Source organism: Aquarana catesbeiana, linkage group LG06 (assembly GCF_042186555.1).
Source record: "Aquarana catesbeiana isolate 2022-GZ linkage group LG06, ASM4218655v1, whole genome shotgun sequence".
In the NCBI taxonomy this organism is placed as follows: Eukaryota; Metazoa; Chordata; class Amphibia; order Anura; family Ranidae; genus Aquarana; species Aquarana catesbeiana.
In genome coordinates this window covers 148,281,850-148,308,966 of record NC_133329.1, presented here as the reverse complement: position 1 = coordinate 148,308,966, position 27,117 = coordinate 148,281,850, and the positions used below count along the sequence as shown (strand labels likewise).

At 44.1% G+C, this 27,117-nt stretch overlaps 1 protein-coding gene across 1 annotated transcript in view; it reads left to right on the top strand.

The window, feature by feature from the left end:
- Positions 1 to 1,144: 1,144 nt before the first annotated feature.
- Positions 1,145 to 27,117, top strand: part of METTL9 (methyltransferase 9, His-X-His N1(pi)-histidine) — an 80,081-nt gene continuing 54,108 nt past the window's right edge. Inside the window, exons 1-3 of the mRNA XM_073591032.1 lie at positions 1,145 to 1,496; positions 19,631 to 19,821; positions 25,611 to 25,820. Coding sequence (XP_073447133.1) covers positions 1,335 to 1,496; positions 19,631 to 19,821; positions 25,611 to 25,820 — 563 coding nt within the window. The 5' untranslated portion in view covers positions 1,145 to 1,334. The remainder of the gene's footprint in view (positions 1,497 to 19,630; positions 19,822 to 25,610; positions 25,821 to 27,117) is intronic.

Below are 27,117 nucleotides of genomic sequence, written 5' to 3'. Positions count from 1 at the left end.
CCAGGGGTGATAAAATACCACTAAAAGAAATCTCTATTTGTGTGAAAAAATGCTAAAAATGTTATATGGGTACAATTTTGTATGACCACACAATTGTCATTCAAAGTGCGACAGCTCTAAAAGCTGAAAATTTGCCTGGGCAGGAGAGAGGAAAAGTGCCAAGTATGAAGTGATTTCAGTTGCGCCTGTTTAACCCCTTCCCACCCGCACTATAGCCGAATGACGGTACAGCGCAGGCTTACTTTGCCGCCGGAGGGCATCTATTGATGTCCTCCTGTGATCGCACTGCCGCGTGCCCCTTGTCATTCAAAGTACTGAAAATTTGCCTTGGCAGGAAGGGGGTGAAAGTGCCCAGTAGGCAAGTGGTTAAAGACAACCATTCATACACACTCTGAGGGCCAGTTCACACCACATGCAGTCCAGTGCGTTTTTTTTTTTTCTGCATTAAAAACACATGGAAAATAGGTTATATGGCTTCACACCAGTGCAGTCAGTTCCAGAAAATGTAGAACATGCTGCATTTTTCCTGCACTGGAGTGTGGTAAAACGCATAAAAAAACGCACCAGAATGCATCAGACCCCAGCACAGTGGAAAAAAAAAACAGGGAAAAAGAAGAAAAAAAGCATCTGGAAACGCATTAAAAACACACCAGAACGTGCCAAAATTATGTTAAAAACACGCATGCAAAAACGCATGGACTGGAGTGTGTTTTTGTGGTGTCAACCAGCCCGGAGAGAAGTTTCACAGATAGAAGCTTCTTTTTCAACATCTTACTCAAATAATTAAACTCAAATAAATAATTTATCATATTTAAAACGGTTAGACTGTGATATCACATATTTTTGTTCTATATTTAGATACACTTTAATTTCTTTCTATCAAATTGTCCTTCCACATCGTTCACTCCCCTTCCTATTCTGAAATTCCAATACCAACTGTGCACAACCCAGACTATCCGCCAACCACCAACGAGTAGTGCAGGAGCTGGCTTAGATAGGCCTCCTGAACTCCTTTCACAGCGCCCTCTCTGGCGTCTACCGTGTATAATGTTGAAATCTCGGCCGACCACCAACGAGTATAGAGCAAAAAGCTGGCCCAGATCGGCCTCCTAAATGCCTCTCTGTGATCACAGCGCCCTCTTTGGCGTTTGCCTGTATAACGTTGAAAAGTTTCCGTGTGGAAACACCGCCGGTGAATAATCGTTCCGCTCTTTCTCTGGTCGCCCCCCACTCTTCATTCTTGCCACCTTTTGCTCTCCTCCCACCTTGTCTGTGTTCCTCAGGCTGGTGATGTGTGCCATGGACGGGCCGGAGCCTGAGTGGCCGCTGCTCAGATGAAAGTGTTCGTGTGCTGGGTGCTCACCTATGTGGTCTGCCTGGCCGCGGTGAGGAAGATGTGGAGCAGCCGGTACCTGAGGAGTCCCCTGAGCAGATCCCTGTACATGAACATGCTGAGCCACAGCCAGTCCCCCCCGTACTGGGAGGGGGGCCACCAGGTGAGGGCAATGGGGGGGAAGGAGAAAGGGAGGGCACAGCATGGCTGGACTGGGCTCCTCACTGGGGACACACAGGAGCCATTATTTCTACCATTCTGGGGGCTCTGAGGGGACAACTTCCCTCATTTCAGGGAACAGACCCAGAGGGGCTTAGACATTCTTGTCTTCTGAGCCATATGTATCTATACAGGTGTGTGTCTGTAGATATGGGGGGTAAATGATATATAATTCTTATTATACAGGATTTATATGGCACCAACAGTTTGTGCAGCGCCTTGCAATATAAAGGGAGACAATACAAGAGGGTTAGGAGGGCCCTGTTCCTGTGAGCTTACAATCTAATAAGCTCCCCCCCACACATGCATCAACAGCAGTGGTGCGATTATGCTGCAGCACCATGTGATTCAGTGCAGCTCAATTTCTAAAAATTGACTTGTTTCACCACAGGTAGGGCATTCCATTGAGATGTATGGGCTGCCGTATCTGCGAGTTGCTGGCACATATGTGAATAGAGCCTAAGGCCGGCCATAATTGGAGCGAAATTAGCTTGATTCTCCCCCTCCCCCATCAACACAGACAGTGCTGATGCGAGAATCCCTCCCACCAGGCCATTGTCTTCTCCTGGTGGAGGAAGCCGTTCCAGCCGGCAGAAGATAGTGATTAGTGCTAGCGACTATAGCAGCTGCTAGCGATAAAGGCAGGCAAAACCTGGCATGCTGGTTGTACACAAGTTGATCGATCAACTTGGTACATTCAGCCTACACAAAAAACGGTTCGAATCTCGGCCGCTTCCGGAACTGGCTGAGATTCGAACCATGTATGGCCAGCCTAAGGCCTTTATCACATAGGTGGTAAATACAGGTGTTTTTTTTTTTTTCTTACCCCTCTTGACTGCTAGAGTTGCCACCTCATCCCTTTAAACCCGAACACATATGAATTACACAGGTTCTGAGGCTAATTTAATGCAGATAAGGCCTCATTCTCACGAGGCGGATCCGCTTCCACGGAGTCCGCCGGCTCAGCGGGAGATCTCTCCGTTGATCTCCGCTGAGCCGGCGGATGACAGGTCTCTCTCTGCTCACTGAAAAGGGGAGGGGCTTGTCGAGTGCCGCTGGTTTTTATGGAGAGATTGGACAAAAACGGATAGCATGTTTGTTTTCATCAGATCTCATCCGATCCGCCAGCGACGGATCTGAACGTAGAGGCATCTGTCTGCTTTTAGTGGATTGGACGGGGTCGGATGTCAGCGGACATGTCACCGCTGACATCCGTCGCTCCATAGACTAGCGTGGAGCGCTTGTTCAGGTCCACCGCCAAAACTGACAACCGCGTGAAAGGGGCCTAAGGCACCAAGTGAGTTTACTCATCGCCTTAATCAGCCACAGAACCTGGGTAATCAAGAGGTGTTCAGTTTTAAAGGGATAAGGTGGCAACCCTATTGACTGCCCACCTACAAGGGACATGGCAGCTGAACGGTTCACATGCCATGATGCTTTACTTCATGAGAGCAGCACATCTACTCAGCATACCAAGTCTGATAGGTGGCACCGCCTGTCAAACTTGCCCACTCAGGTCAGTGGGACTGTGCTGCAGCCATTAGCCAGACGCTAGGCTCATGGTTGTGGCACAGTATTTCCATACACGGTCCACCTTGGGATTGAAGGAAAAAAAAACACAAATTCAGGAGGCAGCGGAATCGTAGCTGATCGACCTTCCTTTATACAGATAGGAGTACAGCAGTATTGCATGCTATGGGCTCGGTCACACAGCTGCATTTTGGTCCGTAGTGTTTTAGCTCTATAAACCAAAACTAGGAAAACCTGCATCCATGGTCTGATTTTGACTGTGTTTTACACTGTGTGCATGTAAATGTTTGTACAACTTTGTACATATTCACACCGTAAGCCTTGGTTCACACTTGTGCAGATCAGAAATACTTGAAAAATCGCACTCATTCCCAAACCATAGGCAAAATGCGTTGCTCTTTAGCAGATGCATGGGAATGCCTTTAATTCTTAATGGCACCCCCCATGAATAGCAAAACGCTCACAAAACTGCATGGTGTAGGAGCGCCATGCAATTTTTAAAAAAGGGGCCGGGACTTGAAATGAATGGAAATCTGCAGAAGAAATGTGAACGTAGGCTCAATGGGCTGTATGTGCTGCTGCCACTGCTTGTTGAAATGAGTGTCAATGTTTTATCATGATTACGTGATAGTTTACATTTTAGGGGTTTTTCAAAATGTACAAAGAGAGATCACACAAATGATATATAACAAATGTAATAATGTTGGAAAATGTAACAAGAATACTTAGCTATAGATGCCTTTCACTAAGAAGGCCCCCAACTTTACGGCTTGGCATGATGATCAAGCCAGACACATGGTAATAATGTAGCTCTGGTATGGGGCTAACTATTACATGTTTTGGCTGTAGTATATACAGGACTAATGGACAGTAGTAACCAAGTATAAGTGTTAGAGAAGCAGTATTACCTTTTAAAGGAGGATAGCACACATTCCTGAAGGGGCTTGGTCATTGGATCCGTTCATAATGACATTCCTATAGTAGGAAGTTATCTAAAGAAACCAGGCTTAGACTGCATTCTTATGTATTGGCAAACCAATAATAATAATAAAAATATGAAATTTCCCAATCACAAACATGTAAACATGAACAACATATAAGCAGCTGAGGTTGCGCAGGAGCAAAATAAGCTCGGCCTTAGTGAGGTCATTCTGCCGCTTTCACCGCCGCTGCATGAATGACTCATTTAGGGGGAAATATAAACAACAACCCATATGTTATCAGTATAAACCACTTGCATGCATGTGGTTGCAGGATGGGGGAATGCCTCTGCTTGCTCTGATTGGCTGTTGGCTTTAACAGCTTCCTGCCGGTGTAGCTCAGGCGGGTATGAACTTATGTCCAAACATGCCACAGCTCATCACTAGTAATCAGTGGCTGCACAAATGCAGAATGTACACACCTTGGCTTATATGAACATACATGGGTGTCTGTCTGCAAGAGTACAGACCTCTTGTTATGCCAGATAATGCAAGATCCTTTATACATCTAATATGGCTGTGTGTGTGTGGGCCTAAGTGTGCCAAATAGTGGTTGTGTAATGTATATCTAAAACCAAAACTTTTTTTAGCATTGGATAGATTTTTTTTTTTTCTTTTTGCTATCTGGGGCCCATTGGGGGATTTCCCTTCATTTCTTGACCTTTTAGACATAACAGGAAGTGAGAAAAAATCTCTTCAAAGTAAGGAAGATTACTTCATAGTTGTTACTGGAAGAAGTGTCAACATTGGAATATCTATTCTGGTGACAGAACAATTTTAGGTTTTTCCTTGATTTTGGTTCCAAGTACAAGGGTCACCATGATGGACGTAGATGGTGAATCTCCCGAATGGGGAACACAGACAGAAAGTAGGAAGTGTGTGTGTACTGGGGATGAAATGTCTTCTGAGGATCCAATTGTGTCCTTTCAAATACTTAAACATTTCCATGTATGGGCAGTTTTTATAAAGGTGATCTTGAATGTGTCTTACCTCTCTGAATCAAACCTCTGATGTGCTTTGTTCCCACTTTCGTATCCCATGTATATGCTTAAAGTAGGGTTAAACCCAGTTACTAGGAGGTGGCAACTCTCCCAACTGTGCTCCTGCATTGTCACCCTGTTGCATTAGCCCCAAATGGGGACTACAAGCAGCTGTGCTGACATACATTGTGCTGGCCGCTCTTGTCATGATCAGGTAGCCAGTTCGGAGCAATGATTTGCAGATTGATGCTGGGACAAGGAAGTTGCTGAAAGGCTGACGGAGATCAGCACTGTTAGGAAATATAATATGGGGGAGATTTACTAAATCTGGTGCAGCTGTGCATAGAAACCAATCAGTTTTCAGGTTTTATAGCCAATGCCCAATTGAACAAGCTGAAGTTAGAAGTTACCATGTACAGTTGCACCAGATTCTGAATGCTCCAAATCTAGTACATCTCCCCCAATGTATGTTCTTGAATAATGCACACAATACCATGGGGAGGTATTTTTAATATCAGTACTGAAGTTAACCAAGCACTGATTAAAGACTAATTTAATAAAATGGCATAGGGCAGCATCAACAGGCTTATTCAGTAAGGGAGTGCAAAGTGCAGTGACAACTTATGAAAATGCGCATCCGCAGTTAAATTCTACTGTCATCTTTTATTTTTACTGACTAAATCCATCCGCCATGCTGGTTTTCATAATGACTCTTAAAGTAGAATTCTAAGCAAATTATATAATGGCATATGATGCAGTCTGTCACTAGTATTCATAGCAGTTGTTTACTAAGCCCCCGCTTTGTACAGTTTTATTACATGTTGACCCTACCAGTAAATCTATTGATTTCCCGCTTTGTATAGTTTTATTACACGTTGACCCTACCAGTAAATCTGTTGATTTCAATCAAACAATCAATGCTATTTGTTCTGCAGTGAAATTGCTCAGTAGAGTTGGGCAAGGTAATATTAGATGAACTTGTACCCTAACAACCTGGCTGATCCTGCCTGGCTATACCCTCCCCCCTGCAAACAAACCACTATAATCATGGCTGCTAAGCCCTGACATTGTGGTCTGTTTGCGTGATTCCGTCAGCCACAGCTCTCCCTGTGTCCTCTGTCCTCCTCCCCCCCTCCCCTCCCTGCTTGTACTTGCGTCCGCCGCCCCCCCACTCCTGGTCCTGTTAGCTATCATAAATCTTCTTATTCCCTCTCTATCATTAGAATATCTGTCCCTGTGCCTGTGTAATGTAAAAACTCTGCCGATCTATACCAGTATAAAAGGCTCCCGACTCTCAGCTGATTGTCGGCTCGCTCTCTCTTCTCTCTCCCCCGGCTGACGTCAGTGGGACGGCTTGGCCCCACCCACTGCAGCTGTGAGCCGAGGCAGAAGAGAGGAGAGCAATCGGCTGTGTGCCCACAGTGGAGCTTATATCGTTACAGATCGGTAGATGTTTTTATATTACACACGCACAGGGACACATGTTCTTATGATACAGAGGGAATAAGAAGATTATATTACAGTGGCTTAATAACCACTTTAAGGTAAAAGAATGTCCCTGTAGTTGTATGCCCCCACCTCCCTATAAACTTTCCTAAAGCCTGCACACCATATCGGGGCAGTGCAACAGAAGCTGCCTGAACATCTGGCTTCTGTCTAAGGGGCATGACTGAAAAAGGTCTGCTGATGGCTGTGTGTTCTGGGAGGGGGAGCGTCCCCCTGTCAGAACACAATAGCTCAGTGGGGAGATCGCTGCACTAACATTGGATAGTTAGTAGAGGATCTCCTCCTGAGCTCCTCCCAATTTTTTTTTTTTTTCATTCAGCCCTCTGGGTTAATTAAAAAAAACGTATGTATGTACCAGGCTTTAGTGCGATCTTGATCCAACACTGTGCCCTTCTGCAGTGGTGCTTGTCTGTGTTCCTGTCCTCACAGGGCACAGAGGCAGCAGCGGCTCCTGCTGCTGTCATTCAAATCCCGTGAGGAGGGGCAGAGCTGTGCTGTGTGTGACTGTGGAGCGAGCCCAAGGGTGTACCCCTATAGCAAGCAGCTTGCTATGGGGGCGCACACAGAAGAGGAGAAGCTGAGAATGCTGGTGGGGGACCACGGGGGGGGACCTTTTCTGTGCAATACAATTGCGCAGAGCAGGTAAGTATAATCTGTTGATTATTTTAGACAAAAAAGCCTTTACAACCATTTTAAAGCAGTAGTAAACTCTGCTTTTTATTTTGTGCGTACAGGCAAGCCTATAATAAGGCTTACTTGTAGGCATGGTAAATATCTCCTATACGTGCACCATTTAGGAGATATTTACATGTGTAATACTTGGTGACATCACCAGCGCATGTGCACTGCGCTCGCAGTGGACGGCACCATCTAGTATGCTGTCCATTGACAGAGCTGTGCCACGACCGTAACTCTCGCACACATGCATGGGAATAACATAATCACAGCTCACCTATTCAAACGTCAGGTGTCTGCAAATCTGTAAGGAAAACCGAGTGAAGATGGAATCCCTGTCAACGCACCACTGGAGGGATCTTGTTGGGTTTTTTTTTTTAGGCAATTCTGTCATAATTGGCACATTATGACATTGCCTTCAGGAGGTTAATTTATTAAAGCGGAGTTCCATCCAAAAATGGAGCTTCCGCTGTCCGGATTCCCCCCCCCCCCCCCCCCCCGCCTCCGGTGTCACATTTGGCATCTTTCAGGTGGGAGCAGGGGCTCTATAGGGCTATTTGGGGCATTTCACTAACCTTTCATCTGCCAGTAGCAGCACTCCGCCGGAGAGGTTGGCTGTGCTGCGTTCTCCTGTGTCTCAGTGCCTGGAGAGGGCCAGGACCGGCATGGTGTCAGCTTCCATAGTGCTGTTCTTAGGAAAGCAGCGGTTCCTCTCCTCACAGGCAGCGTGGCTAGTTGTGTGAGGAGAAGCGGGAAGCTGTGGCGCCGGAGACGCCGGTTCCAGTCTCCTTAAACGGCGCGAACAGGAGACACTGGCCGCTGGTGTCTTCTGGTGAAAGCAGCCAGGCTGTGGAAAGCCAGAAAGGGGCAAGATGGATCAATCTGCAGTTCCTACACAGGCAGTCGATGCGCCCAACACCAGCACCTCACAGGTAAGCCTGAAGTGTTATGTCACTATCTTGCTCTCCCTGTGAGTGTTCCCTCCCCCCTCCCCTCTCTGTAGTAGTGGGTTAACACACATTTTATGTGGGGACACATTTCCTCCCTCCTGCACATGGTGGTTTGGAGTGGTGGGGTGGCTGTGAGTCTCATTAGGGGTCACTTATCTTTTTGTCTTGCAGACCAAGACCCAAGACAAGACTCAAGCGCAGCCACCTAAAAAGAAATGTGCAGTGTGCGCAAACAAATCGAGCTCCTCATGGAGCAAAGCCGTTTATCGCAGCTGTATAGATGGCCTTGTAAAGGATGACCCGGTTACCTCTTGTCAGAAAATGCTAACCTCTGTTAGGGACGAGCTTGCGTCCACCTTTAGTTCTTTTAGAACACTTATTGACAAGCTCCAGACCCCAGTAGAGGGTCTGTCCACACAGAGAGCTTCAGTCAGCACTCCGCAGCAGGCAGAGAGTGAAGACTCTGAGGCTGAGGTCAGATCTACCCTTTCTTTCCCTGAAGATTCAGGGTCAGATATAGAGCCCAGGGATAGAGAATCCACTCGAGGCTCGCGATTTAAGTTATCTGTAGAGGATGTGTATGACTTGTTAAAGGGCTATCTATACCACCCTTGAATTGAAAGAGGAGGAGGTTCAGTTATCTAAACACGATCTTATGTATAAGGGATTGCATAAGAAAAAACATAGTTTTTCCAGTCCATAGTTCATTGGTTGATACTGTTAAACTGGAATGGGATAACCCGGAGAGAAAACCATTCTTCTCTAGTAACCTAAAAAGAAGGTTCCCTTTTGATGAGGACACTGCGTAGCCATGGAATAAAAAAAAAACCGAAGCTGGATGCACCTCTTTCAAAGGTTTCAAAAAATTCGGACCTAGCGTTCGATGATATGGGCACGCTTAAGGATCCGATGGACAAGAGGGGGGATATCCTTCTCCACAGAGCCTGGGACTCAGCGGTTGGGAACCTGAAACAAGCTCTAGCCTCCACTTGTGTGGCCATGAATCTGGAGGTTTGGTTGACTCAGATTCAGTCACACCTGTCAGCGGGTACCTCGAGAGAGCAGATTTTGAAGTCCTTTCCTCTCCTTTTTCAGGCTGTAGGTTTTTTGGCAGATTCTTCCGCGGAGTCGGTAAGAATGTCGGCCAGGACTTTGGCTTTAGTGAACTCGGCCAGGAGAAGCATCTGGCTTAACACCTGGTCAGGGGACCCAGCCTCCAAATTACGCCTTTGTGGGCTTCCCTTAAGAGGCGATCATTTGTTTGGCCCAGGACTGCAGTAGGCACTGGAACGCACGGCTGATAAGAAAAAGGTGTTTCCAGAGAAAAAGAGAATCCTGACAGCCAGAAAATGTTTTCGTGGCCAAGGCAGGCAACAGTGTCCTAGAGAAAAGGACAGCAGGCAGAAAAAATATTGGACTGGGCACAGAGGCAAAGGGGGAGTGCTGTTTAACCTTCCTCAACAGCCCGCCAAGCCACAGTGACTTGTGTTCCCCAGTGGGAGGAAGATTGAGGGCCTTCATCCCACAGTGGGCAGCAGTCACTTCGAGCCCCTTCATCCTGCACCTAGTGACCAATGGGTACAGGCTGGAGTTTGTTCACCAACCATCAGAACGATTGTTGATCACCTTTCCTCCACAAGATCGAGAGAAAGCAAGGGCTCTGGGTCTCCAAATCGGAGACTTATTGGATCAAAAAATCCTGATTCCTGTTTCACAGTCAGAGCAGGGCAAGGGATTCTATTCCCATGTATTTGTGATCAAAAAGCCGTCGGGAAAGTTTGGACTTATCCTGAATCTCCGGACCTTAAACAAGTCCATCAGATACAAGCATTTCCGTATGGAGACGGTTTTTACAATCAAAAACCTACTATACCCAAACTGCTTTATGGCCACGTTGGACTTAAGGGATGCCTATCTTCATATCCCTATCCATCCAGCCTTCCAAAAGTTTTTGAGATTGGCAGTGAAGACGAGTATGGGAACCCGACATTTTCAATTTCAAGCCCTCCCTTTCGGTCTTTCCTCAGCTCCACGCATCTTTACGAAGGTGTTGGGGGAAGCGCTGGCTCCACTAAGGTTAAAGGCGATAACTGTGATCCCTTACTTGGACGACCTCCTGATAGTGGCAAAATCATACCAGAGGCTGTTGGAGGATCTCCAGGCTGTACAGGACTTCTTACAGTCCCTAGGCTGGCTGATAAAGAAAAATCATCCTTGATCCCGGCCCAGAAAGTAACTTATCTGGGTTACGATTTTTGCTCAGTGAACCAAAGAGTTTTTCTTCCTCAGGAGAAGATTACCAAAGTGTTCCAGACTATGTCAGCATTGCAGACCAACCAGTCGGTCTCTCTGAGACAGGTGTCGAGGGCAGTGGGTCTTATTACCTCATGTTTTCCAGCGGTACCATGGGCGGGACTCCGTCAGCGTCCGTTACAAATGTTTCTATTAAGAAACTGGGACGGGGACGTAAGGTCCCTGGAGTCAAGGATCCGGCTTCCCGCCAGGATAAAAAGAAGCCTGTGGTGGTGGAGAACTGGCCAGCACCTAGCAGGAGGTCTACCGTGGTCCTTTCCCATATCCCGAAGAATTACTACGGATGCGAGTTCCTGGGGATGGGGGGCCCACCTCAGCAATTCAGTAGTACAGGGAGAGTGGTCCTCGAGGGAGGCAGGGGCCTCATCCAATCAAAGAGAGCTGCTAGCAGTCCAGAGAGCCCTGCAGTCTTTTCAGATGGAGATCAAAGGTCACAACCTCCAAATTCTGTCAGACAATATCGCGACAGTCGCGTATATCAACAAGCAGGGAGGCACGAGAAGCCGGATGCTTCAGTCCATTGCCCACGAGATCCTTTCATGGGCAGAGGGGAATCTAGCTTCAATTTCGGCTGTACACCTGAAGGGGACAAAGAATTGCCTGGAAGATTATCTCAGCCGTCACAGGATAGAGCGAGACAACTGGTCCCTTCATCCCGAAGTCTTTGCAGACCTCACCAGGGGATGGGGTTATCCCATAGCGGATTTGTTCGCAAACCGAAAAAAACGCAAGACGGAGATATTCTTTTCCATGAACCCGGCAGACCAAGCCTTGGGGATCGATGCTCTGGCAAACCCGTGGCCTTCAGGCCTATGCTATGCCTTCCCGCCAATCAGACTGATTCCAGAAGGCCTTCGGAAGTTTCTGCTAGAGGAGACGGATCTCATTCCAATTGCCCCATTTTGGCCCAAGAGGCCATGGTTTTCCCTGCTACAGTCTCTGGTTTCAGAGCCTCCGCGGAGTCTTACGAAAAGGGAAGACTTATTATTGCAGGGTCCAGTATCACACCCTCAGGTGGTTTCCTTAAACTTGACGGCCTGGTATCTGAAGAAAAGATACTGAGCGCCCAGGGGTTCTCTGACAAGGTAGTCAAGACTCTCGTTAATTGCAGGAAGCCGGTTACTAGATCCATAAATTCCAAAGTTTGGAAAAGGTTTAACTCATGGTTATCTGAAAATGAAAGATTAACCCATAATATTCCGTCTATTTTGGAATTTTTCCAAGAGGGCGTCGACAAAGGTCTTTCAGTTAGTACCTTAAAGGTACAGGCGGCAGCAATTAGTGTGTTCCTCCAGTTTTCTCTCCTGGAAAATCCCACTATAGCCAGATTTTTCAAATCTATCTCTAGGGCCAGACCAGTAGTGGTGAGAAGTTGTCCAACTTGGGACCTGTCCCTAGTACTTCAAACTCTGGTGGAATTTCCGTTTGAGCCTCTGGGAAGTATTTCAGTTAAGTTACTTACATTAAAGACTCTGTTCCTTATAGCTGTTACTTCAGCTCGTAGGATAAGTGAGTTGCAGGCCCTATCAGTAAGGGAGCCCTTCCTCACGATTTTTGAGGATCGAGTTGTTTTACGAACCGATCCAGGTTTTTTGCCCAAGGTGGCAAATACATTCCACCGATCTCAGGACATTGTACTGCCAACCTTTTGTAGTTCGCCACAGGGCGACCTAGAAGGAAAATTTTGTTTTCTAGATGTAAGAAGGATTCTCTTAGTCTATCTTGAGGTCACCAAGACCTTTAGGAAAACTGATACCTTATTTGCCCTCTTTTCTGGAGTTCACAAAGGGAATAGTGCATCTAAAGCCACATTGGCTAGATGGATAAAGCAAGCCATCTCTGAAGCTTACAAAATTAGGGAGGTTCCTACACCTTTTGTTACTGCGCACTCAACTAGAGCCTTGTCTACGTCTTGGGCTGAGATGGCTGGTGCCTCACCGGAACAAATTTGCAGGGCTGCCACATGGTCCAGTTACTCGACCTTCATTAAACATTATCGCCTGGATCTCCTATCAGCTCAGGAGCAGGCGTTTGGTCGTAAGGTCCTTCAGGCAGTTATCCCTCCTTAGACTGGTAAGGTCTGGCTCGTCGTCTCATGGGCTGTTCTGGAAGATGCTTGGTGAAAAGCTGAGTTAGACTTACCAGTAACTCCTTTCCTGAGAGTCTTTCAGGACAGCCGGATTCCCACCCGGTTCTGTCTGAAGTTATGTGTATTATGCATATGTTTTGCAGGGTCCTACGGTTCTTGAGAAGACTGACATGGGCCTGGAGGACCGCCCTTTACGACAGTAAAGTGCCGCTTAAATTAGTGGTGCTTTACTGCCGACGCCCCCCCCAGTGTGAAAGCGCCCTTATTGTTTAACACAGTTTACTACTCTTTAAAACGAAATTAAACCCTCGTTTCCAGCCATGAAAGCTGCCATCTTGGCCTTTGATCTTCAACTTCCCTTATGCTCCACACGTGATCAGTAATGACACCAGCCGTTTGATGGTTTGACAGTTTGCTTGAGAGCACAAGCAATAGTGACTGTTATCAATCCCTGCATGTTCCTGGAATGTAACTGTTTTTTTAAACTGTTAAATCAATGCAAAAGAAGTGAATAGTTGTGATTATTCGGTTTGTTAAATCAATGGTTTTGGTTCTGCTTTAGGTGACAAATTAAAGCCCAACTACAGCTACATTTTTTTTTAAAGCAGTTCTAGCCAAGTATTTTTTCTCCTTCAAAAAAACTTTTTAAAAAAAAAAGATTTCAAGCCATCTGAAATAAAGCTGACTATTGCAAGCTCCTCGCTGAGTACAATAGTTAGTCCCAACCCCTTTAACTGTCACTTTTGCTGGACAGCTTGTTCATGAAATAAAAAAAAAAAAATATACTGAATACTGTCATTACATTTAAAGCGGAGTTCCAGCCTGGGGGAAAAAAAAAATTAAAGTCAGCAGCTACAAATACTGTAGCTGCTGACTTTTAATAGAAGGAGACTTACCTGTCCAGGGAGCCCACGATGACGGCACCCCAAACCGAGTCTCTTGGCTCGGGGTGCAAGCCCCGGCATCTTCATCAAGGGAAACAGGAATTGAAGCCTTGTGGCTTCACAGCCTGTTTCCTACTATGTATGTGCGAGTCGTGCTGCGTTTTCTGAATAGTCCTGCTGTCTTTTGGGACCTGTGTGTCTTCCAGAAGGCGGGGGGGGGGGGGCAGAAATTTTGTAGATTGCTGCACAATGATTGCTGCTATCTTACCTGGAAGTGGGAGCGGGTACCTGGTATCCGCTCCTCCCAGCCTCCCCCCCCCCCCCCAAAAGGTACCAAACGTGAGAGTGGGAGGAAGCAAACAAGCAGAACTTCCCCTTTTGGGTGGAGCCTCGCTTTAATAACCCTTTACAATTAGCAGAATACAGTATTTTTCAGGATACTTTAAAGCAGGGATATGCAATTAGCAGACCTCCAGCTATTACAGAACTACAAGTCCCTTGGCGCATTGCAAGACTCTGACAGCCACAAGCATGACACGCAGAGGCATGATGGGACTTGTAGTTTTGCAACAGCTGGATGTCGCTAATTGCATATCCCTGCTTTAAAGGATCTTTAGGCCTCATTCACACTGGCACTGTCAAACTTGTGTTTATATGCCTTTAGAAGACTTCTCTAAACGCATTTAAATACATGTGCCACTCATACCTGCATTTAGGTGCAGTCAGTTTAGCTGTGTTTAGAGAAAAAAATATTGCTGCATGTCCAGAATCTGGTTAGAAACTCTAAACCTGCTTCAAAGCAGGAGCATCTAAACACGAGTTCATGAAAATGGAATTTCTTTACATCCGGTTTAAATCTGTTTCTCACATTACCTTTTTTTTTTTTTTTTTTTTTTTTTTTTTTTTTTTTTTTTTCTATTGTTGAAAAAAGCATTGGTGAACAACAGTATACACCAAAAATATGTTTCTTGCCTAAAAACAGTATTACTAGAACAGATGTACAGGGCTGGCATCTGTTTGTCTGAACAAATGGAAAAGGACACAGCCTTTTCCATTTTTTTTTTTTTTTCTGTGTATACATATAGACTTGGATGTAAACGGACGTACATCTGTATACATCCGCACACTCATAGACAAACATTGTGGTTCATTCTGGATCTGTCGGAAAAACAGCCAGGTCTCGACTGAACACGTGTGTGAAAGGGCCCTAAAAGTTTATACTTCCCAGATGACTTCTCCTGCACTTAGGAGAGCCAGTGTGACTGAGGCCTAAGTGTTAATCGTTTTCTTTTTTTATGTTCACTAACTAAGAATGATTCCGGATTTCTTCATTAAGGATTGATTATACCTAATGATTGCCCATGTAGTCCTTATTACTGTTTTCTAACCTGCATGAGAATCACAAAAGGAAGAGTTTGGTCTTTACAGGCGGCACAGACAGTTCTACTCTCACTTTTTATGGGTAGAGCCTGTATAACCTGATATCTGGCTGTATTTTTGGTTTCTACACAGCGTCCTTACATTACATTGGCTTTACATTACAATGCATTGCATCGTGAAGAAAAATAGATCAGGATTATTTTATTAGGTTCAAAATTCCATTTACAGTAGACGGTTTAAACTGAACTGTACCAGACAGTGTACAGTCATCACTGAAGAACCCAGTAAAATAGAAATGCCATTTTGTGCCCACAAGCAAAGGAATGTGGTAGGTACGTCATAGAGCACAGTGAAGTCATGATCAATTGATGTATGCTGTAACAATGCAGGTTATGTAGGCATCATAGACCAGCAAGTAATGTTACAATGTCATTGTTCGAGGGAATATTGCTCAATGAATAACGCTTCTTGCTGCTCATTGTCTGGCCCGAGTGCCTCGTATTCATCACCGGCATGCTCTACTCACCAGGAGGACACAAGGGGCAGACACACCGTCTAATCCCTTCTCCTCACTCCTCCCCCAGACTTCATCTTAATATTATTCATTACATCAATGACTGAACGTGTTTGATATTCTCAAACCTGCCTCCTTTTGTGGTTTCAGAAGTGTGAAAATTTAAATTGTACATATTCATATACAGTGTGGATATAGATAGAGAGATAGATATAGATATATATATATATATCTTGGGTAAAATAAGTATTTAACACGTCACCATTTTTCTGGGTAAATATATTTATAAAGGTGCTATTGACATGAAATTTTCACCACGTGTCAGTAACAACCCAGGCAATCCATACATACAAAGAAACCAAAACAAGTAAGTCTAACTTAATTTCTGAACTTATTTATTTCGGTTTCCTTGTATGTATGGGTTGTGTTTGTGGTGTGTGTGTGTGTGTATGTATGCATGTGTGTGTATATGTATATGTGTAATATATATATATATATATATATATATATATATATATATAATTATATATACACAATATACTTTTCACACACACGCATTCGGTAATGCTAGCAGCCTCAATTTCTCGGTCCTATGGGGTAGAAGCATCAATGGATTGATTGCCCACACAGTAGCTTGGGTTTCAAACTGGCAATAACCATTGTCTTCAGTTTTAAAGGAGTTGTAAAGGCAGAAGGTTTTTTTTTTTATCTTTATGCTCTATGTTCTATGTGTGTAGCAGCCTCCCCAGCACCCCCTAATTGCCTACCTGAGCTCCTTCTCTCTCCAGCGATGTCCACGATCCCCCTCAGCCATACACTTCTCCTGATTGGCTGAGACAGAGCAGCGGTGCCATTGTCTTCCATGACTGTCAATCAAAGTCAGTCAGCCAATCAGGGGAGAGAGGGGGCGGAGCCATGTCAGGACTGAATGGATACACGGAGCTCTGACTCAGCTTGGGTGCCCCCTGTAGCAAGTTGAGGGGCACTCAAAGGAGGGAGGGGCCAGGAGCAGCAAAGAGGGACCCAAGAAGAGGAGATTCAGGCTGCTCTGTGCAAAACCAATTGCACAGAGGAGGTAAGTATAACATGTTTATTTGAAAAAAAATAACTTACTACACAATTCAAGCCCCTTGCTAACAAGAAAACTGACCTGTTGTCACTACTGAGGAGCAGTGTTGTCGCCCTTGGGCAGGAAGACCATTAGGACTACAGAACACTTCCTCTTCTCATAACACAGGGAAATATTCTGTAGTCCTCACAGCAGATGTAGTGATGTTCAGCAGATGCAGAGAGCACAGGAAGTTATCAGCCCGCAAAATCAGAACAGGTATTTTTTTGCACTTATCACACAGATAGGATGCAGTGCTTTCAAATATATTTAAAGGGTACGTTCACCTGTGGAGCATGTTATATGTTGCACCTTTATTTAGGGTGAAACCTGTATCCTTTTCCTCTCCCCCTGACCCCCCCCCATGACAGCGGACGAGGGATCTTCTCCCCACACCCGCTGTCGGAATTTAAAAACTGCTAAGCCTTGCGGGTCTTTGTCCACATGGCTGCATCATTCATTTACAAAATTCTGTGAATAAATGAACTACAAGTACTCTCAGCCTTTGCGGCCGACAGCTTGTAGCTCTCAAATTTACAAGGGCGCTGGTGAGCACTCTCATAGTCCATTGATTCCTCCTGGCATTCAGTATCTGCTTGCCCATATCAGAAGTATGGGCAGATAGTGTACTGATGGTCTGCAGGATCCAGGTATTGCACCCTGCTGATCATGTGTGCAATGCCTTACAGACTGCAGAGTAAAAAAAATAATAAATGTGCATTTTTTTTTTTTTTTTTTTTTTTTTTACCTCTAAAGAAATGTGCATTTTTATTATTTTTTGTAAGAGGTGAACTTGGCCTTTAACAGACCAAAAGGGAGCAAATAAGAAATTCATTGTAAGGGTTCTTTCACACAGACATGCACTGCTCTATTCAGCACAGGATCCATGAAATGATCCCCTGCTGAACTGGGGCAGAATGGGACAGATGTGACATTTATGACCTCCGTGCTCATTCGTTTTTTTTTTTTTTTTTACCGCAGACATTTGCAGAACTGTGTCCAATCCGGCACATTTAAATCGGGAAAAACAGAAAGCATTTTTTTTCTGCACCTGGACATACTCAGGGTTAGGTGGATGTTAAACAGACATATATCTGTTTTCATCCGCCTGCCTATAGACTTGCATGGAGCTCCTTCTGAAAAATGAATGGGAGACCTGATCCAAAAGTCAATGTGAAAGGACCCTTGGCCCCCGTTCACATGGGCATGATTTGACAGGTCAAATTGGAGCCTATTGCTGGCAATTGGAGTGACCCAATTGGTGTGACGCCGACTTTCTACACCAATTACACCACTACACCAATTTCCAAAAGTAGTTTCCGCACTACTTTTGGCAACTTCGGAGGTGCTTTCAATAGACATCTGTGCATGAACCCACACAAGTCGCCCCCCGAAGTCTGACTGAAACGAGGTTTTGAAATTGTGCGTTTTCAGATGAACTTGCACGTTTTCAAAGCCGTGTTCAGTGTGATTGAGGGTTAGGCCTCAACTACACTGCTGCTGGTAAACCGACGTTCAGAGGCAGTTGGATGCTTTTTTCAAACGCTTCTAAACGCAAACGTGGCTAAACGGACATTTTAAACATGGGTTACTATCTGTCAAGTTAAATCGCTAAAAAGGAGAGGCTGTAAAAACGTCCCGTGTACATTAAGCCTTTAGGTTATACTTTAGGATTTGTCAGGATCAGAGTAGCATTTTGACAGCAGAAAATGTAAGTATTACAGACTTTTTTTTTTACAAGTATGGGTTCATATCAAACATTTAGTTTTGTGACAGGGTCACCTTAGGAATGAAAACAAACTGCACAACTTTTCTTGGTTTTCTTTTCTGTTTTGTGTGTGTGTGTTGTGGCACTTGTAGTTATGCACACACTTAGATGTGAATGGGGCTGTATGGGAAATGGGATTTCTATTTGATGTACAACAAAATGCAAGAGTTTTACTGCATAAAAACATCCAAGTGTAATAGGCCCTAAGGCTCCATGCAAACTGGGCTTAAAAAGATGTCTGTTCTCTCGGGAGTAAAAAACGCTCAAATAGAGCATTTTTTGTACAAAGTTTAGGAGAGTTTTTTTACTTTTTTTTTTCTGCCTCCAAGCTCCATTCAGAAACGCGAACCAGAAGGTTTTTTTTTTTTTTTTATCTGCCTCTAGGCGTTTAACTCAAAATATATGCCTCTTAAAGTCCTAATGTACATAGACACATACAGTAGGATAACATTGAGCTGCTTCTACAGACAGAACACAAAACTCCTGTAGAAGCAATGTTTTTTAAGCCAGCGTGCATGGAGCCTTAAAGTGTACTTGAAGCCATTGTTTGTTTTTTTTTTTTTAATTTCATTCTCTTTTTTTTTTTGTTTCCTTTTGTTTAGAGTAGGGGGTGGTGAATCTCCTTCTAGGATTTTTTGCTTTTATCTTAACTGCTAAGGACATTCATCCTTTCTATTTGATTGAGGCTCGGTTCACACTGCAGTGATGTGGGAGCCCTGTGAATCCACTGCGGATTCCCGCATCGCATGTCTCCCAGCGGCAGTTCACGCTGCCCTATGCGAACTGCTGGGAGTGTCAATTGAAAGTTAATGACCCCCAAATTGCAATGCGAACTACAGATTCGGACAGGAATCTGATCGCATGGGTGACTGCGATCCGATTCTGCTGCGGACCAAAAAAAGGGTCCTGTGTGAGTTTGGTCCGAATGCGATGCAAATTCAGCCATAATATCTGTATGGCTGAAATTGCATCACACAGAGATCGCATGTGATTTGCACTGCTGTGCGGTGCGAATCACATGAAGTGTCGGACATCGCACCAGTGGGAACTTGCCCTTGGTATCCATTGTCATCAAGACAAAAAGTAATGGAACATGTCAAATATTAACAGTTGTCTCTGGAACAGAAAGTGAGAGAAAATCTTCCGATAGAGACACCTATTTTGGTGACGGGTTTGAACCATTCCCTACTCTATCCAAAATGAAATAATTTAGGCTTTTATATATATTTTTAATAACCTCAGAACCAGAGAATTTTGAGCCTGCAGCCATAACCTTTTTTAAACAACTTTTTTTTTTTTTTTTTTATCTCATTCTCCTTAATTTACATAATGGCCTGCCATAGTTCTTTTTTATTTCCTAGTGTTTTAAAAAAAATTTTTTTTCTTTTGCTTTTCCTTAAGTGGTACGTATGTGACACTCAGAAGATCAGCGAAGCCCTAAGGCCAATGTTTTTTCAGAGTTATCTAGATGAAGGGACCCAGACATTCCTTGACAGGAGTATTGAGAAGTCCAGGTGGCTCTCTATCCAGTTGTATCATTCCTTCATGTCTTCTGTCTTCAGCATGTTTATGTCCAGAACCTCCATCAATGGGTAAGTGTTGTCTTTCTCAAACAACTTCCACCCTGCTCAACTCAAAGTACAACTGTAAATGTATGACAAACTATATATTAAAGGGTATCTATAGTCAAAACATTTTCAGTTAGTTTTGGCTAGATTACGGAACACACATAACCATGGTCAAGTTTTTATTGCAAACCAGGTTCTGTCTCTTTGTTTGTCTTGTGACCATTGCCATAGACAGCTTTAAGAAATCCAAAATTTCTTTATCATACATCCAGAGACACTGGGTATCTCTATATCAGGGATAAGCAATTAGCGGACCTCCAGCTGTTGCAAAACTACAAGTCCCATCATGCCTATGCCTCTGGGTGTCATGCTTGTGGCTGTTCAGTCTTGTTATGCTTCATGGGACTTGTAGTTCTGCAACAGCTGGAGGTCCGCTAATTGCATATCCCTGCTCTATATCCTTTGTGACCAGGTTATGTTGCCACCTTTGTGTGATCGGACACTGGCAAAAAAAAGACAAATCCCCCTCCTAGGCATATTCCCTGCGAGCCACGCCAGGCTTCAATTTTTTTGCTAATGTCATATATTCAAGCCGTGTGCAAATACGTATAAATACAGCAACTGAACACCCAATCACAATCCCATGTGTGTTGCTATAACAGTGATAATAAATAAGAATTCTAATCAGCTGGAAAAGTGGAAGAGACGTTTTGATTTCATGATGTGCAATAATAAGTGTAAGGCGCTATTGTGCAAACACATTACAAAATATTACATGGTGTAATGCATATAAATGTCCATAAAAAGAGTTTTTTGCAAAGAAAATGTAAATCTCCTCAATATATAGATACAAAAATAGGGAAAAAAATCATTTAAAAAAAAAAGACATTTTTTTCTCTTAAAAGAATGCCCAATCTTTTTATCAAAGTCCTCCAAACTCTGTGCTCAGAAGTGAATATTGTTCCAATACTAGCCAATACGTGCTCCACCACAGTGTGTAACAGATGTACACACTCGCCAACCATCAAGCTTTAGCAAGCCTTAAGACGCTGGGCTTAAAATGAGTATTTCTCACAGATCACATCCAGCCACCCTTGGTAACAACCAGCAGGTACTTCTTCTGATATCCTCCTCCGTTGGTTAAATAAAGTACCCAAAAAATGGATAACAGCCATAATGGTGCAATACATTTATTACCCATAATTACAGAATTAAAAAGTAGAATAAAACTCACGTTTATTGGTGCTACCGTCAGCACCAACATAAACCGCTTCAAGCAAGGTCCTCGCTCGCCGATCTTCTAAGAGCCGGCATGCGATCCAGCACCCGGAAATGCCCACAGGAGACCCAACAGGAAGTGACGACGACAGCCGCAGCCTCAATGCATTTCACTAGATAAGCGTCTTCAGGAAGCTTCCGGGTGCTGGAATGCACATCGGCTCTTGGAAGAGCGGCGAGTGAGGACCTTGCTTGAGGCTGTTTATGTTGGTGCTGACGGTAATGCCAATAAATGTGAGTTTTATTCAGCTTTTAAATTCTTTTATTATGGGTAAATAAACGTATTGCACCATTACGGCTGTTATCTATTTTTTGGGTACTTAACTAAACTACGGTGGAGGATATCCGAATAGGTACCTGCTGCCTGTTTCCATGGGTGACTGGATGTGATCTGTCAGAAGTACTCGTTTTAACCCCTGTGTCTTAAGGCTTGCTAAAGCTTGATGGTTGGTGAGTGTGTACATCTGTTACACACTGGTGGAGCACATATTGGAGCACTATTCACTTCTGAGCATGGTGTTTGGAAAACTTTGATAAGAAGATTGGCCATTTGTTTGAGAGAATTTTTTTTTTTTCTTTATTTTTTTTTTTATATTCTATTTTTGCATCTACATATTGTGGAGATTTACATTTTCTTTGAAAAAAAAAATCTCTTCATGGACATTTTATATGCATTGCACTGTGATATTTTGTAAGGTGGTTGCACAATAGCGCCTTATTATTATTATTATTATTATTATTATTACACATTGAAAGTGGTTTACTCAGTTAAAGGGGCAGCTGTTCAATTTTGTTTCACCATGTATATTTTACTGTTGGCGCCATATTTATCACATTAAATAAATATGATTTCATGATATCGAAGTTGTTTTTGATCTCATGTTCTGGTTAGCTTTGGTGCACACAATTGATTGTATAGTCTGCTGATTTGAATAAGCTCTGCACTTATTTATTATCCGTGAGGTTCTGTTTTGGTTTAGTTTTTGGGGCCTGTTGGTTTGTTGCAGCATTGCTCTGCCCCAGTTGTGGGGGGGGGGGGGCGCAAACAAACCTCTCCAGGTCCTTACCTGCAAACGGAGCCTCCAGCCTGGGCTGTCACTGCTCCCCTGATACCCTGATTTTTGGGCACAGTAGTAGGTGAAGGAGAGGGACTGGTGTCCAGGCCAGGGACTGTGTACTGTGACATGCTATGTATACAGTGGGGGAGGGGCCTTTCAGCATGCAGCCAGCATTCTCCCATGTCTCAGTGTAGCACACACACAGGCAGTAGACATGTACAAACACCCACACACTGACAGGTTAACCCCCCCCCCCCCCCCAACACTCTCATGGTCCCCTCATGGGTGTGATTGTTCCAGCACGGCCACGGCATTCCATGCAGACAGGTTAGGGAGACGGGGAAGTGGAGAAATGATATCGAAGTGAGAAAGTAACAAGCTGTACATACACACTGCTAGCTTCATTATCTCACCTCTCTATAGACAGTGCACTTGTTCCCCGATCCCTCACCTGACAATCTTATCTGTCCTCTATGTAGAGAGCAGAGGCTGGCCATTCCCCCTTCCAGACACTTACTGTTTGATTGTCATTGTGACATCCATCGCTGCTGCTGGCTGCTCCAGGGGAATTCGGTCCCATGCTGTGAAGGGTCAGGAGCCCAGAGTAGCAAGTCCCAGGGAGGTGAATGAGTAGAAACTTCAGCATGTTTCTACGAGATGCCCAGTCCATAGTACAGTGAGCCGGGAAACCAGAAGTGACGCTGAAAAAGGACCGCCCACTGTCCTCCGCCAATAAAAATGAAGAACAGGCAGCCAGAAACAAATCATTGAAGAGTGGGAGTGTTTGCGGGCGCATTGCTTGCGCCCCAAACACGCCCTGAACACGGGCAAACCAGTTTCCCAGCTTGCAATCGGCTGCAAATTTTCCATGTGCCCCCTATGGACGGTCCGCCACTGCTCTGCCCTCATATTCATTACTTTGGGATATCTCATCCCAATAGATATGAAGATAGTCTGTGTCCTGGGATGTATGATAAAGAAAATTGAATTTTTGGTTCACCTGTAAAATCTGTAAAAGACACAGAGATCCTGCCCCTCTTTATTTTGTGGTTAAAGGAGTTTGGCTGTACTTCTCCTGTGAATCACAGGAGTGCAGTGCGTTCTGCACTCCTGTGACCTGTTTTCAGCAGACAGCGGGCTGAAGTCACAGAGCTGGTCCAGGCTCGGACAAGATCTCGACAATTTATTCAGGATCCGCCCACATGTCTGGACCGACACCCAACTCAGGCTCTCAGCGGACCTATGAGAGCCTGAGCCAGCCGCTCCCACCCCCTACACAGCCCAGCTCTCCAGTGAGCAACGGGGGGGGGCAAAGCAGAGAGCTGTGACTGACAGCCACGTGGTCTCTGCTCAGGGAGCCTTGAGAATCAAGTGATCAGTGGTGTTTGATCGCGTTGTTCTCAGTGCTAGAGCAGACGGGGGACAAATGCTGCATCAGACCGATGCTGCATCCACCTAGGTAAGTATGATTCTGAAAAAAATCCAACCCCATACCTCTCTTTTAATGGCTTGCTACAAAAGCGGAAGTGCTGCCTTGCTGGGAGGGGTTATGCCTAGGAGGGGATATTCTGTTTTTTGCCAGTATCCAATCATCTGAAGGTGGCAGCTTAACCCTATCTTAATGGGGAGGAAGATACTCTGTGTCCTGGGATGTACTCAGGAAAAGGAACTTGCAGGTAAGTCAAATATCCCATTTTTACAGTTGTCCGTGCTCTCGTTTTTGGAGAGGGTTTCCTCTCATTTCCTGTGCTTAAAAAAAAGGAAAACACTACAGATACACTTCAGGTTGTGCTTTGCAGTTAATTCTAGTGCAGAAATATGCTTACAGGAAATAGTTTGTGGTCTAGGCTGGCCAGGAATACCTCGGCAACCTATTTATTTCCATTCTTTTGATGTATTTTCTTCTTTTGCTGAATGCATTTAAAGCACGAAGAGCTCACTAAACGGGGGAAAATTAGGACTAAGAAATGAGATCTCAGTCGCTAATGATGGACGCCTTCAACTAGAGCTGCACGATTCTGCCTAAAATGAGACTCACGATTTTTTTGCTTAGAAGATAGATCACGATTCTTGCGGCGTAACATCATCTTTCACATTAAAACAAAAAAAAACTGGGCTAACTTTACTGTTTTTTTTTTTTTTTTGTTTTTTTTTTATTCATTGAAGTGTATTTTTTCCCAAAAAATTGCATTTGAAAGACTGCTGGGCAAATACAGTGTAACATAAAATATTGCAGCAATTGCCATTTTATTCCCTAGGGTCTCTGATAAAATACATATAATGTTTGGGGGTTCCAAGTAATTTTCTAGCAAAAAATACTGATTTTTAACTTAAGAAAGAAGTGTCAGAAAAAGATTTAAACTTTAAGTGGTTAAATTTCCTGCATTTACCCATTGTTGAAAACTTGGTTGTTGAAAACTTGGCAGACTGCCTACACAAAGTTCTTTCCCTTTGATCTAAGAAGGAAGCTTAGTTAAAATGTATCAAGTTAAAGACTTGGCAGAGTGCCCGGATGCTTTCTTTTGACAGCTGAGTGAGCAGGTAGTCTCTACTTATATGAAAGAATCGGCAACCTCTGCAGGAGAGATCATCAGGGGAGGTGAATCGAGATCACGATTTTTTAACGATTAATTGTGCAGCTCTACCTTCAACTGAATTCTGGGGTCCCGCAAATACCCCCTCCTCATAACTAACCGTTGGCATAAAACAAAAGCTAAATTTAAATGCCTTTTCCCTAATCGTCTTTCAGGACATCTACCTGAGAGATTATTTGCTCTGCCTCCAACAGAAAGCACAAACTAAAAAGAGGTTAAAAGCCCCTTCGTCCTCAGTTTGATTGTGTTCCAGACTGCCCGGGAGAACATATCGTAATGTTTGTTTTGTTTCCCTGGGTCCTTTAGTGCTCCTTGTACAAACTTTAAGGAGGCATTTCTACATATCGCCTGCAGTAACAGAGGGCAGTAAGGCTTTTCATGTACGCGGGACGTTTTTACAACCTCTCCTGAACGATTTAACTTGACAGATAGTAACCCACGTTTAAAACGTCCGCTTTGCCGTGTTTAAATGCCGCATTTACATGCCCCGTTTAGCGTTGTTTTGCCGCGTTTGCGTTTCAGAAGCGTTTAAAAAAAAAAAATTGCCTATAAACTAAACGCGGGTTACCGCGTCTGAAACATCAGAAACTTCGGCGTCTGAACTCATTTTTTTGCCTTCAAAGACAGGCCTATAAACGCAACTGCCTAAAAATGACAGTAAACGAACCTGTGTACATGTATACATAAGATAACATTGAATGAGTTCAGGGACAGTTGAAAAAAGTGTCCAACTGCCTCTGAACGTCCGTTTAGCAGCAGCAGTGTACATGGGGCCTGAGGGTATGTTTTTGAAGCTTGGTTACTGCTGATTAGGTTCGATCTAATGTTTTATTTCAACACTTTCCATTTTAGTTTGGCTTATACTTTTTTCTTCTCCTAATAGGTTGCTGGGTAGGGGGTCTATGTTCGTTTTTTCCCCAGAACAATTCCAGAGACTTCTCAAAATTAGCCCAGACTGGAAATCCCAGAGATTGCTGGACTTGGGAGCAGGGGACGGTGAAGTGACAAAAGTTATGAGCCCGCACTTTGAAGAAATCTATGTGACAGAGATGTCCCAGACTATGATATGGCAACTTCACAAGAAAAAGTACAGGTATGGTTTGCATTTCCAGGTAGTGTACATGCCTACGCAGGGGGGAACTAACAAAGAATTGTGTGAGCACAACACCACTCTTACAAACAAAAAAAAACAAAAAAACGGAGCAGATGCTGCTCCTAATTAACAAAGAGGAACAAGCACAAGCATTCAGTTCTCTGTTCTTTGTCTGTGACATATACAGCACAGAGAATGGAAAGCTGGAGCTGCATGCTCTGATCTCTCCTGCCATCACCGCCCACTTGGTTTAGAGCAGGGTTGTTAACCCTGCAGGCTCTGCTCGTGTAGTGTGATTACTGCACACGCAGAGTGTGGGATATGAGTCTAACAGCTCGCATACTATACGACAAGTTCACTCCTGGTGGGAATCTGTTTCTATATGAAAAACTGCCAGATTCCCTTTGTTAAATAGGGGCAGGCCTGAAATAGTAACTGCTGCATGTGGTGCAGATAGACCTAAAACGAGTCTGTATAAATAATGCGCCACTCACCACTTTTGATTATAATGGCAAAAAGCTTAGTTCCCGAGTATGTGTCTAATTCTGTTAAAGTAATGATCATTTTGTAGCCAATTAAAAAAAAAAAAAAAACATAGTTTTCCCCTTTTTCACACAAATATTTTACTGGCTTAAATAAATGTTTAAATATAATAGTGGGAAAAAATGTGAAACGTTATGTAAGCCACTGTTCACACCGGTGTGACTTGTCATGCGATTTGACAGTTCCAAATCGCATGAGAAGTCGTAACCCTATTGTCGGCAATATAACCATTTATATCACCGCAAACTCACATCACAGCAATTATGAAATGGGTTCCTGCACAACTTTTTAATGATTTCATTGCGACTTGCATAGACTTCTGTTAAATAAAGTTGCAAGCTGCAATTAAATGGACAGTACAAATTGCACTCATGTGAGATGCGTGATTTCAAAGCCGCAGAGGTGTGAACAGGGGCTAAGTAAAAAAACTCTTTGGGGCACATTTATAAAGTAAAGAATTTGACATTTGCAAAACAATTGCAGCAAGTGAATCTTCTAGGCGTAGGTGTTTCAAGGCTAATTCAGACGGGTGATTAAGCCTGTCCCCTGTGCAGTGCCTCTCGTAGATGCATGTGCTTCTACCTCAATAAGTGGATAGAAGTGGATGCACACACAATGACGGACACAATCGCATGCGGGCAGGAGCGTCAGCTGCTGCTAAATGCATGTAGATGTCAATCTCAGCAGCAATCTGTAGACTCCTGCCACTGGGATTTGGGCTATGGCTCAACTGCCATGCGAATGGTGCCTATAT